Source organism: Clupea harengus, chromosome 3, assembly GCF_900700415.2.
Source record: "Clupea harengus chromosome 3, Ch_v2.0.2, whole genome shotgun sequence".
NCBI classification, from domain to species: domain Eukaryota; kingdom Metazoa; phylum Chordata; class Actinopteri; order Clupeiformes; family Clupeidae; genus Clupea; species Clupea harengus.
Genome location: NC_045154.1, coordinates 8,413,612 through 8,438,542, shown reverse-complemented (window position 1 = coordinate 8,438,542; position 24,931 = coordinate 8,413,612). Strand labels below are relative to the sequence as shown.

Genomic DNA, 24,931 nt, shown 5'->3' with positions numbered 1-24,931 from the left:
TGTGTGTTTGAGATGTAACAGGACTGCCTTTCTGGCTTTTCTGCTGTGGACATTTAAGGATGTTCCCTCTCCTCTCTGGACTGGTATGCATGCATGTGTGTGTGTGTGTGTGTGTGTGTGTGTGTGTGTGTGTGTGTGTGTGTGTGTTCACTCTCCTGCAGCCATGCTCTCTGGCCTTCTAATTTTACATTTGAGTGTGTGTGTGTGTGTGTGTGTGTGTGTGTCTGACCTGGCTCTCTCTCTCGCAGCATCCTCTCTGGCCTTCTCTTTCTCGTGGCGTTGTTGCTCGATTCGCGCCTCCTGCTCGCGTCTCCTCACCAGCAACTCCTCCAAACGAGCCTGCCTATCCGCCTCCAGAGCTCTCTTACGCTCCTGATCACACACACACACACACACACACACACACACACACACACACACACACACACACACACACACACACATAAAGAAGTACACCAGTGCACACAGCCCACCAAAAGTACACACACACACACACACACACACACACACACACTCTATGTATGCACGTGTGTGAGTGTGCTACGTACCTGCACGGCCTCGTCGCGCGCCTGCTTCTCCTCCTGCCTCCTCTGGCGCTCCTCCTGCAGCTCGTTGAGCCGCTGCTCGTACTCGTTCAGCTTGGCCAGCACGTCATGCCGCTTGTTCTGGGCCTCCAGTGTGTTGATGAAGGCAATCTCATTCACCTGCAAAGCCAAAGACGGAGCCTCAGTCTAAAACCACCAGCAACCTTCACTGACAGCCCTGTACATTTAGGCGGCATGAGATTCGTCAACGTGCAACAACTTCTAAGCAAGAGACACGTCAAACGTAATGACTGGAGCCACTGAAATCTTGCAAATGCAGCTGCTGAAGCTCACACCGCGTGCCTAACCGTATTTGACATCTGACAGCACAGGGCAGCAGCTGCCTCACAGCTAGCCTACATGCGGAGGCAAAAGTGATCACGTAGCATCTCATCACATAACTATTTTAGACTTCTTAAATCTCTCAAAACAGGGCCCTGTACCTTGGCCTCCTCCTCTTGGGCCTTCTTCACAATGGCCTGCAGCTGCAGCTCGCGCTTGAACTCAGCATGGAGCAGCTTCTCCTCCATCATCCTCCTCCGCTGGTCCAGCAGCTCCTCCTTCCACTTCCTTACCTCCTTCTCCTGAGAGAGAGAGAGAGAGAGAGAAAAGAGAGGAAGAGAGAGAGGGAAACCGACTTAAAACAAGATTAGAAAGAAAGAAAGGAAAGTAAGAAGAAAGAAGGGAAATGGGAGGGGAGCAGAGCAGAGGAAGACAAGTACAAAGAGAGCGAGAGAGAAAACTGCCTTTTTGTCCCTAGCTGGAGTAGGGAGCTGGCGACACCCTGAACCACAGCCAGGGCTGTTGCTCCATCAGCTGCTAGACCCAGTGAGGGCCTCAGTGATGCTATCAGGCTCTGCAATGACAGCAGCCACAACTGATGTTGACAGATATGGGTGGGCTGCAGCTGATAAGACACCAGACCAGGACTCTGGGTCTGGAACCAAACACTGGGGCCATGCCAGACCCACGGCCACATCAGGTAAAGGATGGGGGCAAGACTGCTTTGCAGAATTAGTCTCCCTCTCGGCTGCATCTGGCAGGGGGCACTGTTCTGGCAGTGAGAGGGTGAAGAGAGTGTGAGGCATGTTTGTGCGGCCCCACTGCTCACCCTTTCCAGAAGCTTCTGAAGCTTGTGGGTCTTCTCCTCGCGTAGTTTGTCCCGAAGCTGCTGGGCCTTCAGCTGTTTCTCCTCGTGCTTCTTCTTGGACTCTGCGATAGTCCTACAGGACAAAGGGGATAAACATTCAGTGGAATATCAAAAACAACAGGCTTAAAAGGTGCAATCCTTGATCCTGGTGAAAAGTTGGTGATATTTCAGCCCAACAGCCAATCAAATACACCCCTCCCTTCTGTGCTCCTGAAGCAACGTTGTTGATTGGTGGGAACAGTGTATGGCTTGGTCCAAGTCACTCTGTTTGATTACCATCTACAGGGCTAGGACTGTGCAGGGACAGCAGAGTTTTTTTTGGCGCACACACACTGGACGGTTATCCTTTACAGTTAATGAAAATAAATATGTAATTAAATTAGTTAATCATCAAAATATTGGTGATTACAATAGAATATAACATTCATTCTGTTGCTTTGCATCGTTTCATCAAATCAAATCATGTTAATCAAATGTAATGAGTTACATAACTTGAAGTAATTTAAATAGTTACATTACTCAATACATTTTTAATAGGGTAACTAGCAATCTGTAACCTACTACATTTAAAAGGTAACTTTTACAACCCTGGTTGAGTGATGCTGCGATTTTAGAGTTACAAATAAAAGATGAACTTTGAACCCTGAACCTTCAAGCCATCAACTTAATCCAATGCCTTCCATAGACAGAAAGCAATGGAATTCTACCAAAACTGAGATCCAGGGATCCATCATGGAGGGTTAAAAATGAAGAAAAGCCTCAGTGGAGAAAAAACCACCAAATCCTCCTCTTCAAAAATTCCTTTGTGACCTTCCCATACATAGTAGATTTGGACTAACCTTAGCACTGCGACTGCTTGTATTGATATCTTAACTATCAGAGGGGAACGAATAGATGCACCGTGGCAGGACTGGGCTGACCACAGATAAAAGCGGTTTACCATTCTTCTCCCCCCCCCCCCCCCCAGCAGCCTCCTGGTGCACTGCACTGTGCGCATTGAGTTTCCTATCGGTGTCTGCCACACGTCAAAGACGCTTAGGTCGCAGCCCACAGGAAAGAAGGCCCTGTCAGAATCTCCCGCCGTCCCTAGAATCTCTAGTCATTTGACCGTAAAGACCCCCGAAGAGATAGCAGTGGACTCTGCTGGAGGTCTGGCCCTGATCTGGCCCGAATCCGGCAGATCCATTCCAGACTCAGCTGCTATCTGATGAGGGAGCAGCTCGACAGAGCAAGCAGGAATGCAGCAGTGACATCTGCTTAATACTATTTAGGGAAGAGCATTTTCCCCAAAAGATAAAGCTGCAGGAATATGATGGACGATGTGAGTCAGGCCTCAGCTCCGTAACCCAACAGGTGTTGAGAAAGAGAGCGAGAGAGAGAGAGAGACAGAGGTTTATAAATGAACAGTACTTATGGAAAGCCAAGGAGATATAAATAGGAGAGGAGTGTCTCGTTGCCCTGAAGATTACTGAGGTTGCGGCGTGATGAATGGCTGGAGGGAGTGTGTCTGTGTGTTTGTGTATGTCAGTAAGTCTGTGTGTATGTATGTGTGTGAGAGAGATATTGTGTGTGTGTGTGTGTGTGTGTGTGTGTGTGTGTGTGTGTGTGTGTGTGTGTGTGTGTGTGTGTGTGTGTGTGTGTGTGTGTGTGTGTGTGTGTGAGTGAGAGAGAGGGAGGGTGTGTGTGTATGTCAGTAGGTCTGTGTGTATGTATGTGTGTGAGAGAGATATTGTGTGTGTGTGAGAGAGAGAGTGAGTGTGTGTGCTAGCGCATTAGACCTTTTGCGTGAGGGCGAGGAGAGTTTCTCGTGCATGTGAATGCCATGTCCAGGGGGCCTGGCCGGCTCCTCCTCCACCATGTCTCCCCACGATGTGCTCTGTCTCCAGGCTTCACGCGCTACACAGACAGGGGGGCAAAGAGTGAGAGGAGAGTTCCAACACACACACACACCACCCAATTGGGTTCCACTCAGGAAATGATAAAACACAAAACAGCTGTACCATCGTAGTCAGCCAACATGTCAGTCCAGTCCAGGTTGAGTCCACAGCCTACACTGCCAATGCTTGCCTGCGGAAACACAAGAGCAACAGCACAGCTCCCTCACTTCCACATACCAATGAACGCAGCATATATACAGCTACAACTGTACACCAAAACTCTTGTTAGAAGTCACATCATCGATTTGCACATCACTATAAAGACAGGAGTTCTAAAGGTCTTTACTTCTTCAAATAATTCTGTGTATATAAAAAAAAACGGTGTTTGTGCACGTACGGAGAAGTCGTTGTCGGTCTCCAGCTCGTTGTTCTCGGCCTGGATCTCCCGTGTGAGCTGCTCCTCCTCTGCAATGGCGCTGGCAATGGCCTCCTCGTTGGCCTTCTCCAGCCGGTCGGCCAGCTCCTCCTTCTTGGCTAAGACCTCGGCCATGGACTGGGGCTGTTGGCAACCCACAGGAGCTCAATCAGTCACTCTTTCCCTGCTAGCTGCCAGGTCAGGGGTCAGGGGTCAGGCTCACTTCATGTAGGTTTAGCTAAGATCACCTAGATATTAGCAACTGATGTGGCCCTGATAGCCCTGACTATGTTTTAACTATGTTTTTACTATGTACGGGCTCTGTGGCACTCTGAGATTCAACTGAATGAAGAGTGCGCTGCAAATTACTATTTGCAAATTACTATTATTATTATTATTAGCATCCAGATTGGGGCCAGATCATTCTAGTAACTAGTTTCTACCAGATGGAGAATTCAGGAGGAGTGCTGAGTCAGTTGCACTGTTAGCAATCTTGTTGACAAACAACAACAAAAATGAATGAAAATACACAATAGCATGCCACCAATACAGAGCAAAAACTCACATCAAGCAGGGGGCAACCAAACTCCTCACTTCTCCCAAATTCACCAATCAATCAAAGTGTTTTCCAGTTGAATCCTCCATTCGAAGATGTATTTATGAATGTCCTTTTTTATCCCCATGCATGTTACCTAGTACCCCTAATATATGCGCTAACCTGGTCTCTCTCACCAGTTCTGCCAAAGGTAAAAGCCAAATCATGACAATGCACTTGAATAAAAAAAAGAAACAATATTAAATGAATGAATTAGAATAAAACCCTTAAAATGCACAGCACAAACTGCAGACAAAGCACACCACCAATCACAACGAGAGCCATGTGTGAAGGCGGCGTTGGCGTAGCCAGGGGCCATGCATGACACACTTGCTCACTATGAGAATGAGGAGGAGATGCCAGGCCGAAGGCCCCGCCACACACACCTCACTGACCTCGGACACACCGGTACGGTCAGGTACGGCCCTCATACCTCAGGTCAGGGACAAAGCTTACGCAAGTCCTGAAATAAAACAGCCCTCTTTGGTCAGCTGCTTTTGAGGGCAGTTCTGTGTACACCGATGCGACGTCAGGGGATACAATGTGCTGACTAGTATCAACAGCAAAAGGCGTCAACACACTAAAACTACATTTCACCATACAATAATAACGTAGTAAGGAGACTGTCTTCAAGTGCGGCAGTAATTGTATTTTACGACTCAACAGAAGTGACTGCTGGACAGTGGGGCAGCGACTAGTAAGTAGGATGTGTGTAGTGCAGTGTGCAGCATCACAGCAGCTGTGCACGTGTATGTGTGTGTGTGTGTGTGTGTGCACGTGTCTGTGCGTGTGTGTGTACGTGCATGTGTGTGTGTGTGTGTGCGCACGTGTTTGTGAACGTGTCTGTGTACGTATGTGTGCGCATGTGTGTGTGCGCATGCATGTGTGTGTGTGTGTGTGTGTGTGTGTGTGTGTGTGTGTGCGCGTGTGTGTGTGTGAGAGGAGATCAGGTCACTAACTGGTTTCTACTACTTGGTCAAGATGCTGCTTTTTTGCATGGCTGAATGAGTCTAATGAGACAGGGGCTTCTCTCAACACTAGGAGCCTGCTCTGGAGTCTAAACACCACCAGTCTTATCGCAGTCACCCGACGAGGTGTCTACCTCCACCCCCTTCCCGCTCTCTCTCCCTCGCTCTCGCCTAGAGAAACAGGTCTGTTTGATGTGAGCCAAGGGCCCCACCCCACCCCTCACCCCAACTCCAACCCCCCTAGGACCATTCAAAACCAATCCATCTCTATATTTAAAGGCATAAGGCCTAAATGTGGTCTATGGTACTGTCAGGAGATCTATGACAGTGGCCATGTGAGAAGTGCCATGTGTGTGTGTGTGTGTGTGTGTGTGTGAGAGAGAGACTGTGTGAGTGTGTAAGAGTGTGTGTGTGTGTGTGTGTGTGTGTGTGTGTGTGTGTGTGTGTGTGTGTGTGTGTGAAGGGGGTGTTTGACCTTCATTAACCCCTAGCATGCTGGCTCTGGTAGCTCAGGCTCTCTGCTGTGACAGAGATGGAAATGTGTGTGAAAAATGAATCCCTGGCTGTGCTGCTCACTAGCCTAACAGGCGCTCTGGACAAGTGGTCTGGTCATTTCTTACACACACTGGGCATGACAGACCTGACTTGAAACCTCAAAATGTGCCTATAGCTGTACAAATAAGACACAATTTTACACTCAAATACTGACAACTGCAAAAAAAAAAAGAGCTTTGAAATACCATAAGAAACAACTGTTAATGAAGATATCCTTAGGGCAGTCAAAACCTAGCACTTGTTCATATACGTACACCACACCCTGACAGAACTAAGCTATTGGGTGGGGCAGGGGTGGTACTGTGAATGTAGCTCCTAAGCTGCAAACCAGAACATCTAGTTGCACATACGTATCCAAACACCAACTATCGTACTAGCTTGGGGTTTTGTGGATTGTAAGAAGAGTGTGTGCGTGTGTGTGTGTGTGTGTGTGTGTGTGTGTGTGTGTGTGTGTCTGAGCAAATGTGTATGTGGGGAATGTAACGGTTATGTCTGTACAAGGGAACCTATAATGGCTGGAGAGTTTCTGTGAGATTGGGTTTGTTTAGACGGGCTGGTGGTTTGGTTTGCAGCAGTGGCAGTGGTGGGGGAGGTAGTGCAGTTGAGGGGGTGGGGGCTGTGGACCCCGCGTCTCTCAGCACTCACGGTGGAAAGCTCTGTGGGGTCCAGCACACTCTCCAGTTTCACCTCCGCCAGGGGAGTCTGCCGCGATGCTGCCGCAGCAGATGGTGCCGTGCCCTCCACTGCAGCCACCACCGCCACCCCCAAAGCCTCCCACTCCCCCAGAGGCCCCTGCCCACCCTGACCCTCCTCTGCCTGGGCCGGGCCGGGCAGGAGAGGGGGTTCCGGAGGAGGGGGTGAGGGTGGAGAGTCAAGAGGTGGATCCGGGGCTGACGCTGGAGCTAAGGCCTCGGAGGCCGGTTCACAGGCTGGGGTCTGGGTCTGGGTTGGGGATAGGGCTGCCTGGTTCTGGTTGGAAGGCTGGGGGGTGTCAGGGGGGGGGGCAGGGGGTGGCACTTCCTCTTGGGGTGCAATGACACACTGCTCCTGGTCCCGTGCACTGTCAGAGAGGGACTGCACCATCACACAGATAGAACACACACACACACAGAACACACACACAAGCACACACACACACACACACACACACACACACAAAAGAGATCACAAACATACACACAAAACACACCATATTACATGCAAAGTCACCACAACACTGCAATGCATCCCAACAAGCTCACTGGAAATGGTAAACACCCTCAAGCCAACATTAAAAAAATACTATGGATATCAAACTGACAGTACACATCATGCTGGGAGTTGCAATAACATGCCTGATACACGATACAACAAATGATGGAATGAAACGGCAACAAAGCAAAGCAAAAAAACAACAACATTACAGACATGCAAATCAGAAACGGCGAACACAGGGTGGCCCAGCGCACACACCGATTCCGAGGAGTGACCGCGGTGGGACACACTGCGTGCATGTATATTTCATGAGGATACATCTGATATTTCTGTCTCTGGAATCTCACGATACATGTACAAAAATCAATGCTGGCAAAGCCGATATCCCCCCACCCCCATCCCGCCCCTCCTCCCTACACCCCCTCTCCCCCAGGGGCCCTGCTGGTCTGGCCAGCATGTCTGTTCCTACAGCCCAGGCCAAAACAAAAACACTGTGGCAGATAAGACTCTTATGTTACCATAACCCTACGATCCGTTCTGACGGCTGGGGGCTGTGCATAATTCATGGGTGGGGGTCTGGGGGTGTGTTGTGAGGAGGAGGGGGGGTTGGCTATCTCCCCAGCTGGCCTGACGTCAGTACCTCGATGACGGGCGCCTTCTCGTTCTCGCTGTCGGGGCGAGGGTCTCGAGGGTCCTGCTGGTTGGGCTGGGCCGGGTCTTTGTCCTGGGGGCTACGGTCCGGCTGGATTAGGGCCTTGTTTTGGTTCTCCTTGTCGCTGTCGTCCTTGGGGCTGACCTGCGCCATAACTGGGGTCACCTTGGCGACGATGGCCGCCGAACGAGGCCTGGCGGGGCGGCCGCGCTGGACCGTCTCCCAGCCCTCAGCATCCTTCTTTCCTGTGTGCGGACACACACACACACACACACACACACACACACACACACACACACACACACACACACACACACGGAAAAGGACACATAAACATGAGTGAAACATGAACACTCATGCAGTAAGAAAACAAACATATACAATGACTACATTTCACCTGCAATAATGAATATGGTTCAGCACACAATTTAACCATGCCAGATAAACACAAACACACTCTCTCAGTTCTCCATGCAACTCTGATGTTTAGTGTCTGAAGGTACGATTAGCATTGCAAAGCAGTGAGCAGGTGGTGTTCGCAGGGATGCGGGGGGGAAGCGCCGGGGCTCACCTTGCTTCTCTGCAGCACAGGTGACACTCTGGCCGGGCACGGGGAGGGACTGGGAGAACTTGACCCGGTCGGCCCAGCTCAGTCCCGTGTGGGATAGACGGGCCAGTGTCGGAGGGGGACCCCTGTGGGACACACACACACACACCTCAGTGTCAAGGCTGCTGCACTTCTGTTGAATGATGTAACACAGCTGCTAGGTTAGTAGCGAGACATGCTTACCCACCCCACCGCCTGTTCCACTAGTACACAGTTCTCCGCGCACAAACGACCACACACGTTTGAAACCCACACAGACTGTACATGAATTCAAAAACGGCAACCCAACACAAGCGAGCTGGGGCCATCCATCTCTCTGGAGCCTGTGTGCTTGCAGCTAGGCCAGAGGGTGGTTTTCTAACTGACTGTGACAGGCTGGTGAGTCTGGATCGAGCATGTCACAAACAGACGTCCACCTAAATCTGACAGTTTCCACTCCTCTCGCTCTCCCTCCCTCTCTCTTCCTCCACCCCTGCCTCCCTGCCTGCCTGCACGCCGGATATCTCGGGGCAAACGGCCCTCCATCTTGATCAATATCCATTTCCTGCGGGATCCGATTACAGAGTAATGCAGATATTGAACCCATGCTTCAGCAGTCTTTAACCACACTTAGCATCTGCACCACCCTCCGCCTGCTCTGCATGGAATGCAGCCGAGAGATGGAGTGGGAGAGAAACCCTGGAGGAAAAAAAATTACATTATAACAAATGCTTCACCATAAAAGATCGAAGCCACACACACACACCTAGTCACCCCACTGCCAGACAATACGCGCATTGTGAAACCGTAGTCTGGGCTTGTGGCATATCATATCTTCTATTGATTCCTTAATTTAGGCATTCAAAGCCCTCTTAATCTAATGAGCAATTGTGTTTCCTTTACGCTACCAGTAAAAGGCTAATGGCCGAAGTCGAAAAACAAGCGTTAATGTGGATGGGAGTGAGAGTGTTATCGCATCCAACAATAATGGCTTAAGGAAACAAGCCGTCAGGTCCACTTTTAGTGAGCCTCATGCTGAAGGAGTGTGTGAGTGCCTGTGTGAGTGTGTGTGTGGGTGTCTGGAATTGGCATCTGAAATCCATACCAAAAGATGGCATGACATCATTTCAAAGACCCAGACAGAGGGGTTTGTTATGTTCTGTCAGCACTTGGGATTTGCCAATTAACACAACTTAAGATATTGGACACAGAACAAAACTATGAAATCGACTGCCTTTGCCTGGGTCAGGGCCTCTGAGATGGATCAGGAGTGGTGGTGGTTAGCACAGAACGGTTCATATCGCAGTCACACGAGGAGAGCTGGCATGAGAGGAACGAGTGGCACAGGTGGGCCTACCCGAAGTTGAGGTTGCGGCGGGCGTTGGGTGAGGGCACCATGCGGTCTGCAGAGGGGCTGGGCATGACGTGACGACCTGGAGACATCTTGCGGACTTCCCAGGCCAACGACGTGGGTCTGGAGGCAAAGGTTACAAAATTACAAAATGTTTCACATATACAGGTTTAAAAATGCAAAATGTAATTAAAAAATATATATATTGTTAGTTTACTCGAGAAAAAGGAGTTGACAGAAGCAAATTACTTCTAGATGAGAGGAAATACAATAAATCATAATACAACAACAAGACCACACTACAAAAGGGGGAAATCTAATACTCAGCAATAAGAAATTGTTCATTGGCATCCAACACAGAAATATAAGGACTGCTTTTCATTTCCAATTGAGTTGTATTTGGTTGCAAAAAAAAAAAAGGCTACTCAAACAAAAGGTTCAGCCGATCAATACCAACAGTCTGTTTTTAAAAAAAAAAGTACAAATTGGGCAGCAACTTAAAAGCTTGGATTTTTTTTTTTTTTTAATACCTTAATCAATTTACGGGTGTTGTGGCCATTCAGTCATTCGCTTAAAGAGGGAGCCAATACCCGGCAGGATCACCTTGAATTACAGCCTTGGTATTGATCGGCTCTGTGTGAGACCAGAGATGCCACTTCCCCTGTAGGAGGGGATTCGCCACCACTGGGAGCCGTTAGCGTGACAGAAGGATCCTTTGAGCGCAGAACCAAACGCTCTAGAAAAGGAGTAATTCAGAACCTGGAACAGTTCTCTGGCTTGGCTTGTCTCTGCCTCTCACTCTTTCTTTGGCTGGCAGATTTAAGCTACATTAGGCCATCAAGTCATAAATAAAGTCAGCTTTATTTGTATAGTGTCTTTCACAACTTTAAATTGTCTTAAAGCAGCTTCGCAAGTGAAAATAGGACAAGCAAGCGCAAGCTTAAAAGGGGGTGATGTAACAAAAAGGCCTAAAAATCATAAGGTTTAGCCTAAATAATGTCATACCAACAAGACCATAAAGATAGATATAGATTAAAAAAAATCTTTGGTGTTCCACGAGGAGGAGTACTTTAAACTATGCTAGTGTAATGCTATGAGATAGCCCTCAGAGGTACCACCAAAAGAAAACCACTTTTCTACCGGTTTACCTTCAGAAAAAGTTCTACTTTCTTAAAACTTCACAAAGACACCCCCAACATTACAGATAAGGGTTTATAAGGACTGGGCTTGGGTGTGTGTGTGTGTGTATGGGGATCTACCTGTTTTGAGCATCTGTCTTCTCCAGCTTCTCCTGGAGTTGAATCCAGTCGATGAGGGCTTTGAAGTCACGCACATAGTTGTCCAGCATCATCAGCACCTCCTGTGAGATACAACACTGAGGTTATGGGGTCTGCAAGGTGGATACATAAGGCAGTCCTGTTCCAGAAAAAAAAATCACATGTGATGAAATTATTCACATATTGCTTTAAGCACTGGATATGTTGTGTGTTATGTCCTCTCTACAGTCATGGACTGAAATGGATAAATATTCTTGCGCCCAGCCCGACCAGCCACCCATTTTGTATTCATATTCAAAATGTCATGACCATTACCTCAAATAATTGTAATAATATAATAATAATAGTCTGTGTGGGTGCACCTTAATTCACACTGTGTGTGTGTGTGTGTGTGTGTGTGTGTGTGTGTTTCAGCGCTGTGGTCTGGTGGCTGTGTTTCAGCAGTAGGGCTGTCCTCAGAGACCAACCCCCAGAGTCTTGGTGGAGCCGCAGGGCCCCAGAGCACCTCAGGGGCTCCAGTAACCAGACACCCACCGCCCTACCCCAGACCCCCCCACCACACACACACACACACACACACACACACACACACACACACACACACACACACACACACACACACACACACACACACACACACACACACACACACACACACACACACACACACACACACACACACGGGCATCTGGGCAGGGTCACAATCACTGGAGCAAATCTCACCCTCCGCCAGAAAACCTCTCCACTGACAAAGGGACCGAGGCAGCACAAAAGAGTCCACAGGGGAAAGGAGAAAAAGAAAAAGACAAGACGAAAGAAGGAAAGAGAGAGAAAAAAAAAAAGAGCGAGAACAACAACGAAGCTGTGCCCTGCCCCTCCTCGCCTCGCTGGTCTCTCACAAGAGGTGCGGGCTGGAATTACCGCCTGGTTTTGCAGACAGGGGGCCCTGGCACATTTGATTGGCTTGTAATCATTTCGACTTACTGGCACAGGGAGCGAGGCGGGTGACGGCACACCATTGTCTACCTGATACCCAATCTCAGGGCACGGGTACCCGGGGGAATCCCTGTGCCCTGGCTGGAACTGCCTGCCCATGCCAGCAGGCGGATCGCGATCCAGCGGCCTGCCCTCATGGCAGGGCCTGTTTACAGCGCCAACATGCAGGGCACTGAGAACCACGACTGGGGAAGACGATACTCTGCTTCTGGGTGGTAAGGCAGAAATCTTGATTGTAGGTGACATTAAGAGGAAGAAAAGGGCTAATTCTCAGCTCTGTGCAGCCAGAGTGTGAGAAGGAGTGGGGCACATATAGGCGGGGGCAGGGTGGAACTCACAGATTATTTGCATGTACTTGTGTGGATGCACTGACACGGGGGTGACGATCATGGAAGATGTTTTAAGAAATCAAATGATGCAATAAAACAGTGGGTTCTGTGTCACTGAGCAAAGAGGATGGAGACTACGTGTGACTTAAGATGTTCTGTTAAGACATCTAGCCCAGCATCCTACTGTGTGTGATTAGTTCAGTGCTTCGGCTTTTGTGTGTGTGTGTATGTGTGTGTGTGTGTGTGTGTGAAGTGAGAGAAACAGAGAATGAGCGAGCGCGTGTGAGGCTCAGAGAAAATGAGTGAGAGGGTGCGTGTGTGTGTGTGTGTAAGAGAAAGGCTGTGTGTATGGGTGTGTGTGTGTGTGTGGAGAGAGAGGGAGAATTATGTGTGTGTGTGTGTGTGTGTGTGTAGAGAGAGGGAGAATTATGTGTGTGTGTGTGTGTGTGTGTGTGTGTGTGTGTGTGTATAGAAGGGGTGGAGCCGAGAAGGAGTGAGCGACAGCACAGAAATGCTGTGAAACAGACGTATGTGTGATGGATGGGGAGTGAGGAGGGAGTGGTAATTGAGAGTAAAGCTCGGCGGTGCATTTAGTTAATAGAGGAGTCAGGCCAGTGAAAGATGTGTGCAGGGGGCTGGCAGCTGATTAGGGGCTGGTTAACAGGCTCAGGCCCATAGGCAGGAGAAGCAAGCGCTCCTCGGCTGATGAACAGCCACACGGCAGGGGAAATATGCCACCCAGGAGATGGAGAGTGTGTGAGTGTGTGTATTAGCGAGAGAGATGGGAAGCTCATGAAATTGTTAAAACCATCCAGACACATATGGCATCACACACACACACACACACACACACACGTATATGTACATGCCCAATGGATAAAAGTCCACACCCCCGTCCACGATTCAATCAAGACAGGCCTTCTTCCACCTTTAATTTCAAATTATAAATGTAATTATTTTTACTTTTACTATGTCTTGATATATATATATATATATATATATATACACACACACACACACACATATATATAATATATGCATTCTGTAGACACATGGTGCAAAAGAGAGGAAATGATATTGCAGCCAGTTCAAACTAAAAACTGGGCTCAAAAAGCCTTTGAGGCAAAGAAGCTGGCCACTAACCCAGACAAGCTTCTGGTGAGCTGTTCCCTCCTGACCCCCCCCCCCCCACACACACACCAAAAAAAAAACCACACTTTCCAACCACATTTTTCTTCAAAGGAGCAAGGGAGGAAAAAGCAAAAGAAAAACAGAAATAAAGCACCCTGGACAAGAGTTATCTTTGCCCGCGTTGCGTTGCGGGTGTTGAACGTGGGCCACGGGGCTTTCTGTTCTGGCCCCCCCCCCGCAACAGCGCTCCACGCTGGCATAAATCAGAGCCAGGCTGAAACAAACGCCTGATAAGAACTAATTAGGCCTCTGGGCGGCGGGTTAAAGATATGGGCGTGATTAAAATATGAGCATAAATCAGCTGAGCTCAGCAGGAGCGCAGAGAAGAACCCACTGACTCACACAGGCACAAACATGGACACCCCACACACATAGCACTACTCATAGAAAACCTAGAACCATTTAATATGGGTTATGATGAAGCAGCACCTCCTTTCATACGAGGCAAAATATGATGATTATGATCTGGTCATTTTGTTATCAAACACCATACACGCTCACTTTCAAAAAGTCAACAAGTTGACCAAAAATGTGAATTATTTGGGGGGGTTAAAATAAGCCCACAGGCCGACAGGGCGTGTGTCTGAGTAGCAGTGAGCTGATACAGGAATACAGGAATGCAGGAATACAGTGAAAAGGAGGAGCATCTGCCAGGACACTGCTACTTGTGCTGCTGTTTTCATGTTGTGTGGGAGAAGTCTTATGTGTGCGTGTGTGTGTGTGTGTGTGTGTGTGTGCGCGTGCGTGTCTGCGTGTGTGTGTGTGTGATGGGTTTAATTTACTCTGCTCCAGGGGATGGGCGTGCGCCAGCTCCCATCACTCAGCTGGCCCAGTGCATTCTGGGTGTCAGAACGACGCCAGACAGGGACCTGCACAATGGGGCCGTTACTGCTGGGGTCAGGAGACAAGACCAGGGACCTGAGCACTGGGGACATTTCACTGGGTTAACAACAGGAGCCAAGGGACTCTCTCAGAGATAGTACGAGTACATATGCACTCACATTCATACAAACGCACACACATAGCTGAGATCTCTGCCTTTCTCACACAAACACACACACACGCAACTCTCTCCCTCATACACACAGACTAACACATATACGTCAGAGGTCTCTCTCGCTCTCCAACAAACACAACCATGCACACGCACACAGCGAGCCGGATGACTTTACATATCCCCTGCTGTCAGCGCGGCAACCACAGATTCGCGGCACGCTCAGTGGCGCTCACCGCAGGCGCTGGGCACAGGGCAGGGCCGCGCTCAGCACAATTGTGCTCTACACGCCGATCAATACGCCTCAGGCCAACGGCCACACACACACACACACACAGAGTCATACGCACAATGACAGCACAGACACAGTAGCCACACACCCATGAACGGCAGCGTTCCCCTCAGCCCGAACACACACACACACACACGCAGACACGCAGCGCAGCATTAACGGCGGCTCACGCTGCCAGGGTAAACAGCGGCTCAGAGGGAGCTGAAGCCAAGCCAGAGGACCCTAACAGAGGAGATATGTGCCCCCAGGTAACGGGAGACCAGCAGAAGGCACAGTGGAAGGAGGTGAGGCTTGGTGAAAAAAGTCTTCAGCAACATAAACACGGCGATAAATTGAAACCATGTACAGGGGACAGGGCCAGTGGACGGCGCGAAAGCTCAAAGGTTCGCCTGTGCGCTGAAGCTTCGCGCGCGGCTAGTCGTCGTACCCCCCCGCCCGCCTGATGCGCCTCTGCCGCGGCCAAACAAAAGAGCAGGCCCGTTATCCTACCCCAGACTTCATCACAGCCACCCCCACCTCTCTCGCTCACTCACTCGCTCACTCACTCACTCGCTTTCCCTCACAACCAAACGCACATGCATACACACACACACAGATAGACAGACCCTCCTTCAGACACACACATACACACACACAGTGAAACACACAGCCTTTCTCTGATTCACACTCACACACTTCCACACACCTCCACTGTTTACATGTGGTCATCAATCTCCTCTCCCCTCAGGATGGCCCGAGAGGGCGTCTAGTGATAATTCTCTCACCAGCACACCTTCAAAGGCCTTTCTGACACAAACCAGAAAACAACAAGAATGTGAGGGAGAGACAGAGGGGGAGAGAGAGAGAGAGAGGGAGAGAGAGTGAGAAATGGAGAGAGATGGAGGGAAGGCTGTGTTTCTGGGGTGTTAATCAAATGTTTAGCTCCCTCTAGTGGTCATGATGATGCATGGATATTGTAGGAAAGGGTTGCAAAAGTTTGGTGGTGGAGCTTTTGTTCGGCTGCTGTAGACAAGAAGACTTCCGTGAAGAGGAACAATTCGACGATGATTAAAGAAGCAAACATGTCAAACAAACTGTCATATCCATGGCCTCAACAAAAGGTCAACAGAAAACCAGACAAAGAATCTTAGAGAAAAATTATCCGACAGCTACAAGTTCATGTTCCACTCCCTTGTCAGATTGGCTGAAGGCGTAGGCCGAGTGAATTTAGTGCTGGCGATGTGACACAGATGCGCGCACACACACACACACACACACACACACACAGACACACACACAGACACACACACAGACACACACACAGACACAGACACAGACACACAGACATAGCAACGGACTCCAGCGATCAAGAGTGATTCAAGCAAGACATAAATCAGAGGTGTGCCAAACCATGTGCCAAAATATCTGTGCCAAAACATGATTAAATATGACACTATCAAATACCCCAAATGACACAGCTTGCTGAGTGTCCGGTCAGAACCAGTGAACTGAGAAATCAGGTGCACAATAGTAACATGTCACGCTTAATAACTAAATGACACTGCTGGAGTCCCTCAGAAAATGGGGAAATCCATTCTTCTTCTTTTCTTTGTCTGTTTATAAAACTAAAAACTAGGGCCAGAACAATAATTGTTTTACACTAAACTTGCTCATTTTTTCCATGAGAATATAGGTAAAGCAGATAACCATGTTGTCAAAATATATATTTAAAAAAAATTGTATATCACAACAGTCATAAAATGTCTTCCCCTTTGGATGTATTGGCATGCATGCATCTTACTGGACACTGCTGTTTCTCTTCACAAAGGCTACAGCATGCCAAAACCCAAGCCCTTTACAAATGCCGTCATACCGCATGGCTTTCAGATAGGCAAAGATTAAGGCGCAAACCTGTGTGGCCAACAGTCTCCAGCCCTAGAGAGCAATGCAAATAGCCTAAAGCTACTTTACAGGCATAGTAGAAAAAAAGCCAAAAGTATATGTATATATGTATGTATGTATGTATGTATGTATGTATGTATGTGTGTGTGTGTGTATATACATAAGTGTGTATGTGTGTGTGGGGAGGGGGGTGTGCATCACCTTGCACTCCACTACACTCTGGTCGGACTCGCAGGTGACGTAGATCTCGTCCACGGCTCGGCGCAGGTTATCGAACAGGAAGGCCCAGTAGCGGGCGCGCAGATCCACCTTCCGCGGCTGCCGCGCCTTGGTGGGGCTCTTCTCAGAGCCCTTATCGGACAGCGGCCCACCCCCGCTACCCTACAGGGGGAGAGGGAGAGGAGGACAGACAGCGGGAGGGGAGAGAAAGAGACTGTAAGTTTGTTTTGGGCTGGCTGGATTTACCCATCCATCGCAAGTTTATACAACAGTGAGGTTGAGTGAGTGTGAATGGGGGTGTAAGTGAGTGAGTGGAGGATTTTTTTTTTCTTGACACAATCCATCTGGTCTTGACACACATATTAGCCCCTAACATTGTAAGGCTTCAGACCATCACACGAAACCACAGCAACCACTTGACATACTGGGGAAATTGGACCAAGTTTAAAAAATATATATATATTTTTTAAATATACAAGTACATCTGAATGACAAAAGAATATGCACAGCTGCTCTGTCGGGCACCCAGACACACACGGAGCAAAGCCAGGTTCACACTGTGTGGGTTACATGCCGTTGTCTTCCGTGTAGAAAAAGATCCAGAGAATTAGAGAAAATCAGGTCATGATGGAGGGGTGCTCCTACACAGGGTTCTGGGGTAATGAGGCAAGGTGGCACTACACCATGCTTACCATGACCAACACTATATGGAGAAAATATGGAGACAAGTGGAGAGGTAGAGACAACTAACAAGAGAAATATAAAGACAGACATAGAAAAATAAGACAAAAGACCAAAGAAAGAAAGAAAGAAAGAAAGAAAGAGAGAGAGAGACATGTGGCCATGGCTGGCAGGCAGGCCCACTGAGGGCTCATTTGTCAGCAGTCAATAACATGAATCAATGTCCTTTTGGTGCGCCGAGCTGCAGCTAAAGAGTGTTTCAGCACATGAATACAGCACATGAGCTATGGCTGGGGGGAAATATCCACACACATACTGGGCTTATTCAAGATCAGTACACACAAATCAAACAACAGCTTCAGCGGGACACCACAGCAACACAACTGTAGCTTAGAACAGTCAAAACATGTGTTTCAGGGGCACCCTTTTATTTTGCATTACAAGATAGTAAGTAAGATAAATCCTTTAGTGTCATGGATTTGGGTATTGCTATTTATTTGACAATACATTTTGATGTCTCCTGAACACATAAACAGAACAGTAGCTGAAAACAATCAAGACAACAGGGGGTACCCTTACCATTTTACTATTATTTTGAAGGTACGCTCTGTCCATGCTACTTTGGGTATTGCTGATTATTTTGCAAAATGTTTTTATGGTTTCAAAACCATCTGCATCTGGCATTACATAGATCTCTGGCTCCCTCTAGTGGTACAACATGTGCATCAACACCCCCTAGAAGCCTTCCTGATCTGTTCATCTCCGGGTGACTGCAATTCTGTTTAATAGATATTCTATTTAAAGGTAATGCTTCCTAATATTCTAGCACATTTGAGCATTTTAGTTCTTGGTTTCGGGTGTTTTGCATATTTTATATATATTAAGTGGCCTACATGTAATACAAACGACAAACAGAAACACCTGCTGTACGAGAAAAGTTAGAAAAAACACATCTTGATGATAGTCTGTTGTAAATCCAGATATACCTTTATTTCTGACAACAAAATCTCCATATTGCACATACAAGTGGATGACTTAAATAAATATAAAGCAGACAAACACATACCTGCTTTTTGTTCCTATGCTGACCAGTGTTGATCCTCTGTGTTCTTGCATGGCTGTTGGTCTGAGTTTTCGATTTTCCTGTAGAACAGAATACAAAGAGCGAGTGAGAGAGAACAAGACAGAGAGAGAGAGAGAGAAGGAGGAGAGTGAAATAAATATAAAATTTTAATGGCGTACAAAACATCACAGACATAAAAGCTTGGTGCCAGGAGATCGAAGCTTCAACGGGGAGAGAGAGTGGGAGAGGGGCTGAGAGTGAGAGAGTGAGACATGTGTCAGAGCCCTGAGGCAGCAGTCCTACCAAGAACAACAAACTGCACAGCAGGAACAGTTTATGGCGTAGGCAGCACACAGCGGGCCTAGTCTCTGCCACCTTAAGAGCCTGTTTCTAGTCCGACCCTCCAGAAACAGGGGCATGTTTCAGCTCTACCCCCGCCCTCTGAGAGGAGCTTAACTGGGCACTGGCCCAAACACAATCTCTTTTTTGTTGTTGTTCTCCAAGAGAGGGAACAAAATGTGGCCATGGCCATCTAAAAATACCCCTCTAATACAGGCAACATGGGACTGCATCGGCCAAGAAAATGACTTGTGTCCAAATCTGGGGCAAGAACCTAGATGCCGCAATAGGACAAAGCTGCTCAGACACGGCTCTTGTGTGGATGGTCCAGAGTCAGACTCCACAATCTGCACTGCCTCCTTTTTGTTATATTTTCACATTCAGCAGAGCCCCAGATGAGTTCGAAGTGTCTCAGGAGAAAGGTAGTCAGTCCTTTGTGTACAAAAAAAATATCAACAGACTTGGGTTTCAGAGCGAAACCAGCCAGGTATGATTGGGTAGGGAAGATGGTGACATCACACTAGTACAGTCTCTCTACACTGAGTTCAGTTTGTGTGCCATGCAGTCAGACCCTGTAGGCTTTGTTGATGGTGCAACGCACCCTCCAATCCAACCCCCCTCCTGAAATCGGCTTTCCTCTGAGGCCCCTCGTGTCAACTCTGCCCTGCGGCGCGCGTCAAACAGTAGCAGCGTGGTTCGGTGTTAAATTCATGCCGACAGGGGAGCTCATCGATCCCCCCCCCCCCCCTCCATCTGATCCGCAGGACAGAAAGAGCGGCTGGTCCATTAGCTGCCACTTTGAGCCCCCGCATCCTGTTAAACCCCCAGCTGAGTTCTGGAGGGGAGAGCCCTGCACTGGGCGGGCAGACAACCAGCCAGCCCACATTTGCTCCAAGGACACAGGGCAGTGGGCCTCTAATATGACCCTTGACAGAGTTTCTGAGTAGGTTAGAAGCAAAAGAGCTAAATTCTAATTGAATTTGTCATGTATTTCACAATGTCCCATCTGGTGGTCAGCTCTGTATTGTGTATCTTATTTAGCAACTTGAGCTTCCTGCTTGAATTGCGCTGTATCACTATGAAGATATTCAGTATCTGTAGTTTTCTCCATACTCTGCTTGCAGAGTTATAGTCCTTTTGAAACATACAATTCAGCACACCAGGCCCCCAAAGGGCATTTGAAGAGGCCAAAGGTGCCACAATAGTATGTGGGAACTAAAGACTACATCCCTGATCACAGGATCCATGTAGATGGGAAAGGAAACATGTGACATATTAGCCTAAAGGTGGTAGCAGTTCTATTTCGTTTCTCCTGACCGCCAGAGGCGGTGCTTACAGCACTGGATTTCCATCGCACGTACGTGCAGGTCGAGTGTTAATACCAACAAAGTCACCTGTGACCTGGGTGACGTCGTCAATGTGCGCTAGCACAAAAGGCCGTCCCACCCAGCAAGCGACCTCTTGCATCTTCTCGCAAGAGCAGGTCGACATTTGTGATTTACGCTAGTAGTTTCGTTACCCATTGTGGTCGGGGCAGTGGATATTCACCCTCCGAGAAACTGCGTTATTCGAAGTTGTTTTTTGTTCGCATCAAAGCGGGTAAGCTAACTGGTTGTTTTTCTTACTTGAAGTGTAGCCTGGACCGGAGCGGCCCCGCTCACTCGGCACAGGTGGAAATAACCCAGCTGAACGGTGTTCTCGCCGGTTTTCTCTGGATATAGTGTCCTTAGTATCTTCAGTTAGACAGCTACCCGGCAGGCTACGGCCATATTAGACGAACGTTGATGGACAGAGCTAGACTTAGCTTAACAGCTAAGTTTACAGCACCGGAGTTTGTAAGGTAGGTAAACTTGTTATTGTAAGTTTTGTTTGTGACAGCCGCTGTGCAGTGTGCTCGCTCCACTGCTGCAGTAGCCTGGTTTGACACGGCTTTTTCATTTCGGAGTGTGTCTCGCTCTATGATTAAAGTAAAACTCTATTACGGATTTTTTTTGTTTAAATTAGCGGTGGTTGGGAACCACCGTTGGATAGCACGGAGCCTGAGGGTGCTCGCTCTGTAGCCTGGTTTAACATATTTTGTTTTTCATTCGGAGTGTGTCTCGCTCTGTTACTAAATTAAGATTCTGTTACGGATCTTTTTGTTTAAGTTAGCGGCGGTGGGGAACCACCGTCGGATTATACGGTGCCTGAGTGTACTCACTCTTGTAGCCTGGGTTAACACGTTTGTTTTCATTTCGGAGTGTGTCTCGCTCTGTGAAGAAGTTAAGACTCCTTTATGAGTCTTTTGGCGTAAGATAGCATCGGTTGGGAAGAGACGACCGTCTGTTCACACCGGACCTGAGTGTACCCGCTCTCGGTCTCATTGCTAGAGCAGAGCAGGGGTGTACACGCCCTCACGTGCCTGCTAGCCTTTGAAGGCAGCCCCATCAGGCTTATACTAGGCTGGCTAAGTGCTTCTCGCTGGAAGCCAGAACTAGCAGTACAGGGCAAGATGTTGACCATCTGTGCTAGCTGCCGGGCCCCTCTCAAGCCAGAGGATGGCCATATGGAGTGCCCCGCCTGTCTGGGCGTTGAGCATCTGAGACAGGGGCTAACAGAGATTGCCTGCATGAGTTGTAACTGCCTAAGCCTGACAGCTCGGGCAGCTAGGTTAGTGGAGGTGGAGACAGGCACTGCACAGCCCCATGAACGGGCACACGAGAGAGTGCTACGGCCGACTAAGCGCCGTAGTAATACACGGCAGACCACCGTTAAGGCAAAGAGGAAGAAGAGTGGACTGGCACAGAAGGTGGACTCAGTGACCACAGAGTTGGAGAGTATTAAGGCGCTGTTGGCCAATTTGCAGCCTCCAACACACACAGGGCAGGGTGGTAGCGTACACGCTCGAACCCCACCAGCCGATCAGGCGGAGCGGTCACCACCGACGCTGTCACCAGTAAGGAGTGCCCAGGAGCTAGATTGGGGCTGGACCCGGTCCCTGTGGCGGTGCCCCCCCAGAATGCGTTTTTTAGAACCGCGGTACAGCAGACTGCCTTTGCGGTCCCACCCTCAGCTCCGTACATTGAGGAGCTGCAGAGGTGCTGGGCAGACCCCAGACAATTTTCCCACCTCCCCACCAACTGCAGGGTCCTGTCGGCCATGCAGGGTGCGTCCACCTATGGGCTTGAAAGGATGCCTAATGTGGAGCCGTCGGTGGCGGCCTTAATACTGTCCCCCGATGAGGCGCTTAGGCCCCATGCTCGCTGCCCCCGCCCACAATGCCGGCTGACAGATGACCTCATTGTGAGGTGTTATGATGCAGCCGCTCGTACGGCACGCATCGGGAATTCAATGTCCCACTTAATGCTGGCTCTCACCCAGACACTGCAGGGCACAGGGGATGCGTCGGCGTCCCAGGGGTTGTGTGACTCCTCGCTACAGGCGTTTGCCTTTATGTCGAGAGCGCTCGGTAGGCTAATGTCGTATTTGACTTTAGCCCGTCGCCAGATATGGGTGGCCCAATCCCCCCTAGCCGAGCCAGGCAGGAGGGCACTACGTTCTCTCCCGGTGGTCCCCGGGGAGTTGTTTGGTCAGGCTGCACAGCAGGCCCTGGAGCGCAGTGTGCAGGTCATACAGGCCAGGCAGCAGTTTGCGAGCCTTCGTCGGGAGAGCCAGACTAGACGCGGGCCCCCACCACTAAGAGCTGAGGCACCCGCACAGTGGCCAGTCAGCCAGCCGCGGACACGGCAGTCAGAGAGGTTTCACCAGTCAGACAGATCTCGCCCACCCCCCGCCACCCGCACACGTCGCCCTACACAGGGCGCCCAAGCCACGGCCCGTTACCCCTCTAGAGACCGGAGGGGGAGAGGGGGCAGGCAGTGACAGCAGTACAACGGCGGTCGGCCGCTTCTCCAGCCAACATCTCAGGCGCTGGGAAGCGGTGACATCGGACCCCTGGGTACTGGCAACCCTGTCTCAGGGTTACAGTATCCAATTTCAAGGCCGACCGCCAAAGTTCCGTGGGGTCAAGACCACCACCGTCACCAACCCGGGGAAGGCCCTAGCCCTACGTCAGGAGATCGGCGCTCTCCTCCAAAAAGAGGCCATCGAACAGGTCGACGCGCCTACACACGAAGGTGGGTTCTACTCAACCTATTTCATAATTCCCAAGAAGGATGGCGGGCTCCGCCCCATTCTAGATCTCAGACACTTAAATACTCATCTCAAGACACTGAGGTTTCATATGCTGCGCACCAAGGAGGTTCTGCACAGCATTCGGAAGAACGATTGGTTCACGACCATCGACTTGAAGGACGCTTACTTCCACGTCCCAATCGCACCACACCACAGGCAATTCCACAGGTTCGCCTTCGGGGGTCGGGCGTACCAATTTCGGGTACTACCGTTTGGAATAGCTCTGGCACCCCGGGTGTTCACCAGGTGCGTCGCAGCTGCTCTGGCTCCACTGCAGGCCGAGGGAATGCGCATTTTGCCCTACCTGGACGACTGGCTTATCTGCTCCCAGTCGGAAGTACAGGCCCGCAGCGATGTTGCCGCGTTGATGGCGCATATCACGGGTCTAGGGCTCAGACTGAACCTCAGAAAGAGTTCCCTAGTTCCCCGTCAGCAGACTGGGTTCTTGGGCATGGCCATCGATTCGCAGGCGATGAGGGCTGTCCCCTCTCAACAGCGGGTCGACGGAATCCAGCAGCTCGTGGCGCGCTTCAGAGGACACAGGGCTCTGACCCTGAGATCCTTCCAACGCCTACTGGGGATGCTAACATCAGCCGCATCCCTGATCCCACTAGGCCTCCTGGCGCTGAGGCCTTTCCAAATCTGGCTAAACAGCCTGGGCCTCCATCACGTGCGGCACAGACACAGACTTGTGAGGCTTACCACCAGCTGCAGGAGGTTCCTCCATCCTTGGAGGAGGAGGAAGTACCTGACCCAGGGAGTTCCGTTGGGCGCTATTCCTTCCCGGAGGGAGGTGGTGACCACGGACGCTTCCCAGATAGGGTGGGGCGCCGTGTGGCAGCGTCAGACAGCCAGAGGTCGTTGGAGCCCCCAGCAGAAGCGGCAGCACATAAATGTGCTAGAGCTTCGGGCGGTGCTGCTGGCTCTAAGGCACTTCCTCCCTGCGCTAGTAGGGAGGCATGTGCTGGTCAGGTCGGACAATATGTCAGCGGTGTATTATATCAACCACCAGGGAGGCACCAGATCGCTGCAGTGCTTAGGGGTTGCCCAGCAGCTCTTGCAGGAGACCCATCAGCACCTATTGAGCCTGAGGGCTATGTATTTGCCCGGCACTTACAACAGAGCCTCAGATCTCCTGTCCCGGGGGAGCCCCGACCCAGGGGAATGGGGACTCCATCCAGAGGTGGTACAGGCGGTATGGGGTCGATATGGCAGGGCAGAGGTGGACCTATTCGCCTCTCGAGAATCGACTCAGTGTTCCCTCTGGTTCAGCCTCTCGGAGCCAGGCCCGCTAGGCCGGGACGCACTGGCGCATACATGGCCGAGACTGCAGCTATACGCTTTTCCTCCTCTGCCACTAATTTGGCCCACCTTGCACAGGTTGGAAACAGAGGAGCACGAGCTGCTACTAATCGCTCCCCGGTGGCCGGGGAGAGTATGGTTCCCCAGGTTGCTCCAGCTGTTGCACGGGAGACCTTGGTGCCTCCCAGTGAGGAGGGATCTACTATCGCAGCTGGGCGGCCAGATCTGGCATCCAGATCCGTCTCGGCTACAGCTCTGGGTCTGGCC

General features: G+C 49.9%; 1 protein-coding gene across 5 annotated transcripts in view; it reads right to left on the bottom strand.

The window, feature by feature from the left end:
* Positions 1-24,931, bottom strand: part of scaper (S-phase cyclin A-associated protein in the ER) — a 104,773-nt gene that overhangs the window by 69,113 nt on the left and 10,729 nt on the right. For 3 of the 5 annotated variants that reach the window (XM_031564456.2, XM_031564457.2, XM_031564458.2), the window contains exons 3-16: positions 18,854-18,930; positions 17,089-17,268; positions 11,187-11,287; positions 9,934-10,050; positions 8,562-8,683; positions 7,979-8,235; positions 6,790-7,218; positions 4,009-4,170; positions 3,735-3,801; positions 3,513-3,630; positions 1,696-1,807; positions 1,028-1,168; positions 549-704; positions 230-372 (exon numbers count right to left, since the gene is read on the bottom strand). In XM_031564456.2, the coding sequence (XP_031420316.1) occupies positions 230-372; positions 549-704; positions 1,028-1,168; positions 1,696-1,807; positions 3,513-3,630; positions 3,735-3,801; positions 4,009-4,170; positions 6,790-7,218; positions 7,979-8,235; positions 8,562-8,683; positions 9,934-10,050; positions 11,187-11,287; positions 17,089-17,268; positions 18,854-18,930 (2,182 nt within the window). The remainder of the gene's footprint in view (positions 1-229; positions 373-548; positions 705-1,027; positions 1,169-1,695; positions 1,808-3,512; positions 3,631-3,734; positions 3,802-4,008; positions 4,171-6,789; positions 7,219-7,978; positions 8,236-8,561; positions 8,684-9,933; positions 10,051-11,186; positions 11,288-17,088; positions 17,269-18,853; positions 18,931-24,931) is intronic. The other 2 variants (XM_031564459.2, XM_031564460.2) reach the window with 1 other exon arrangement.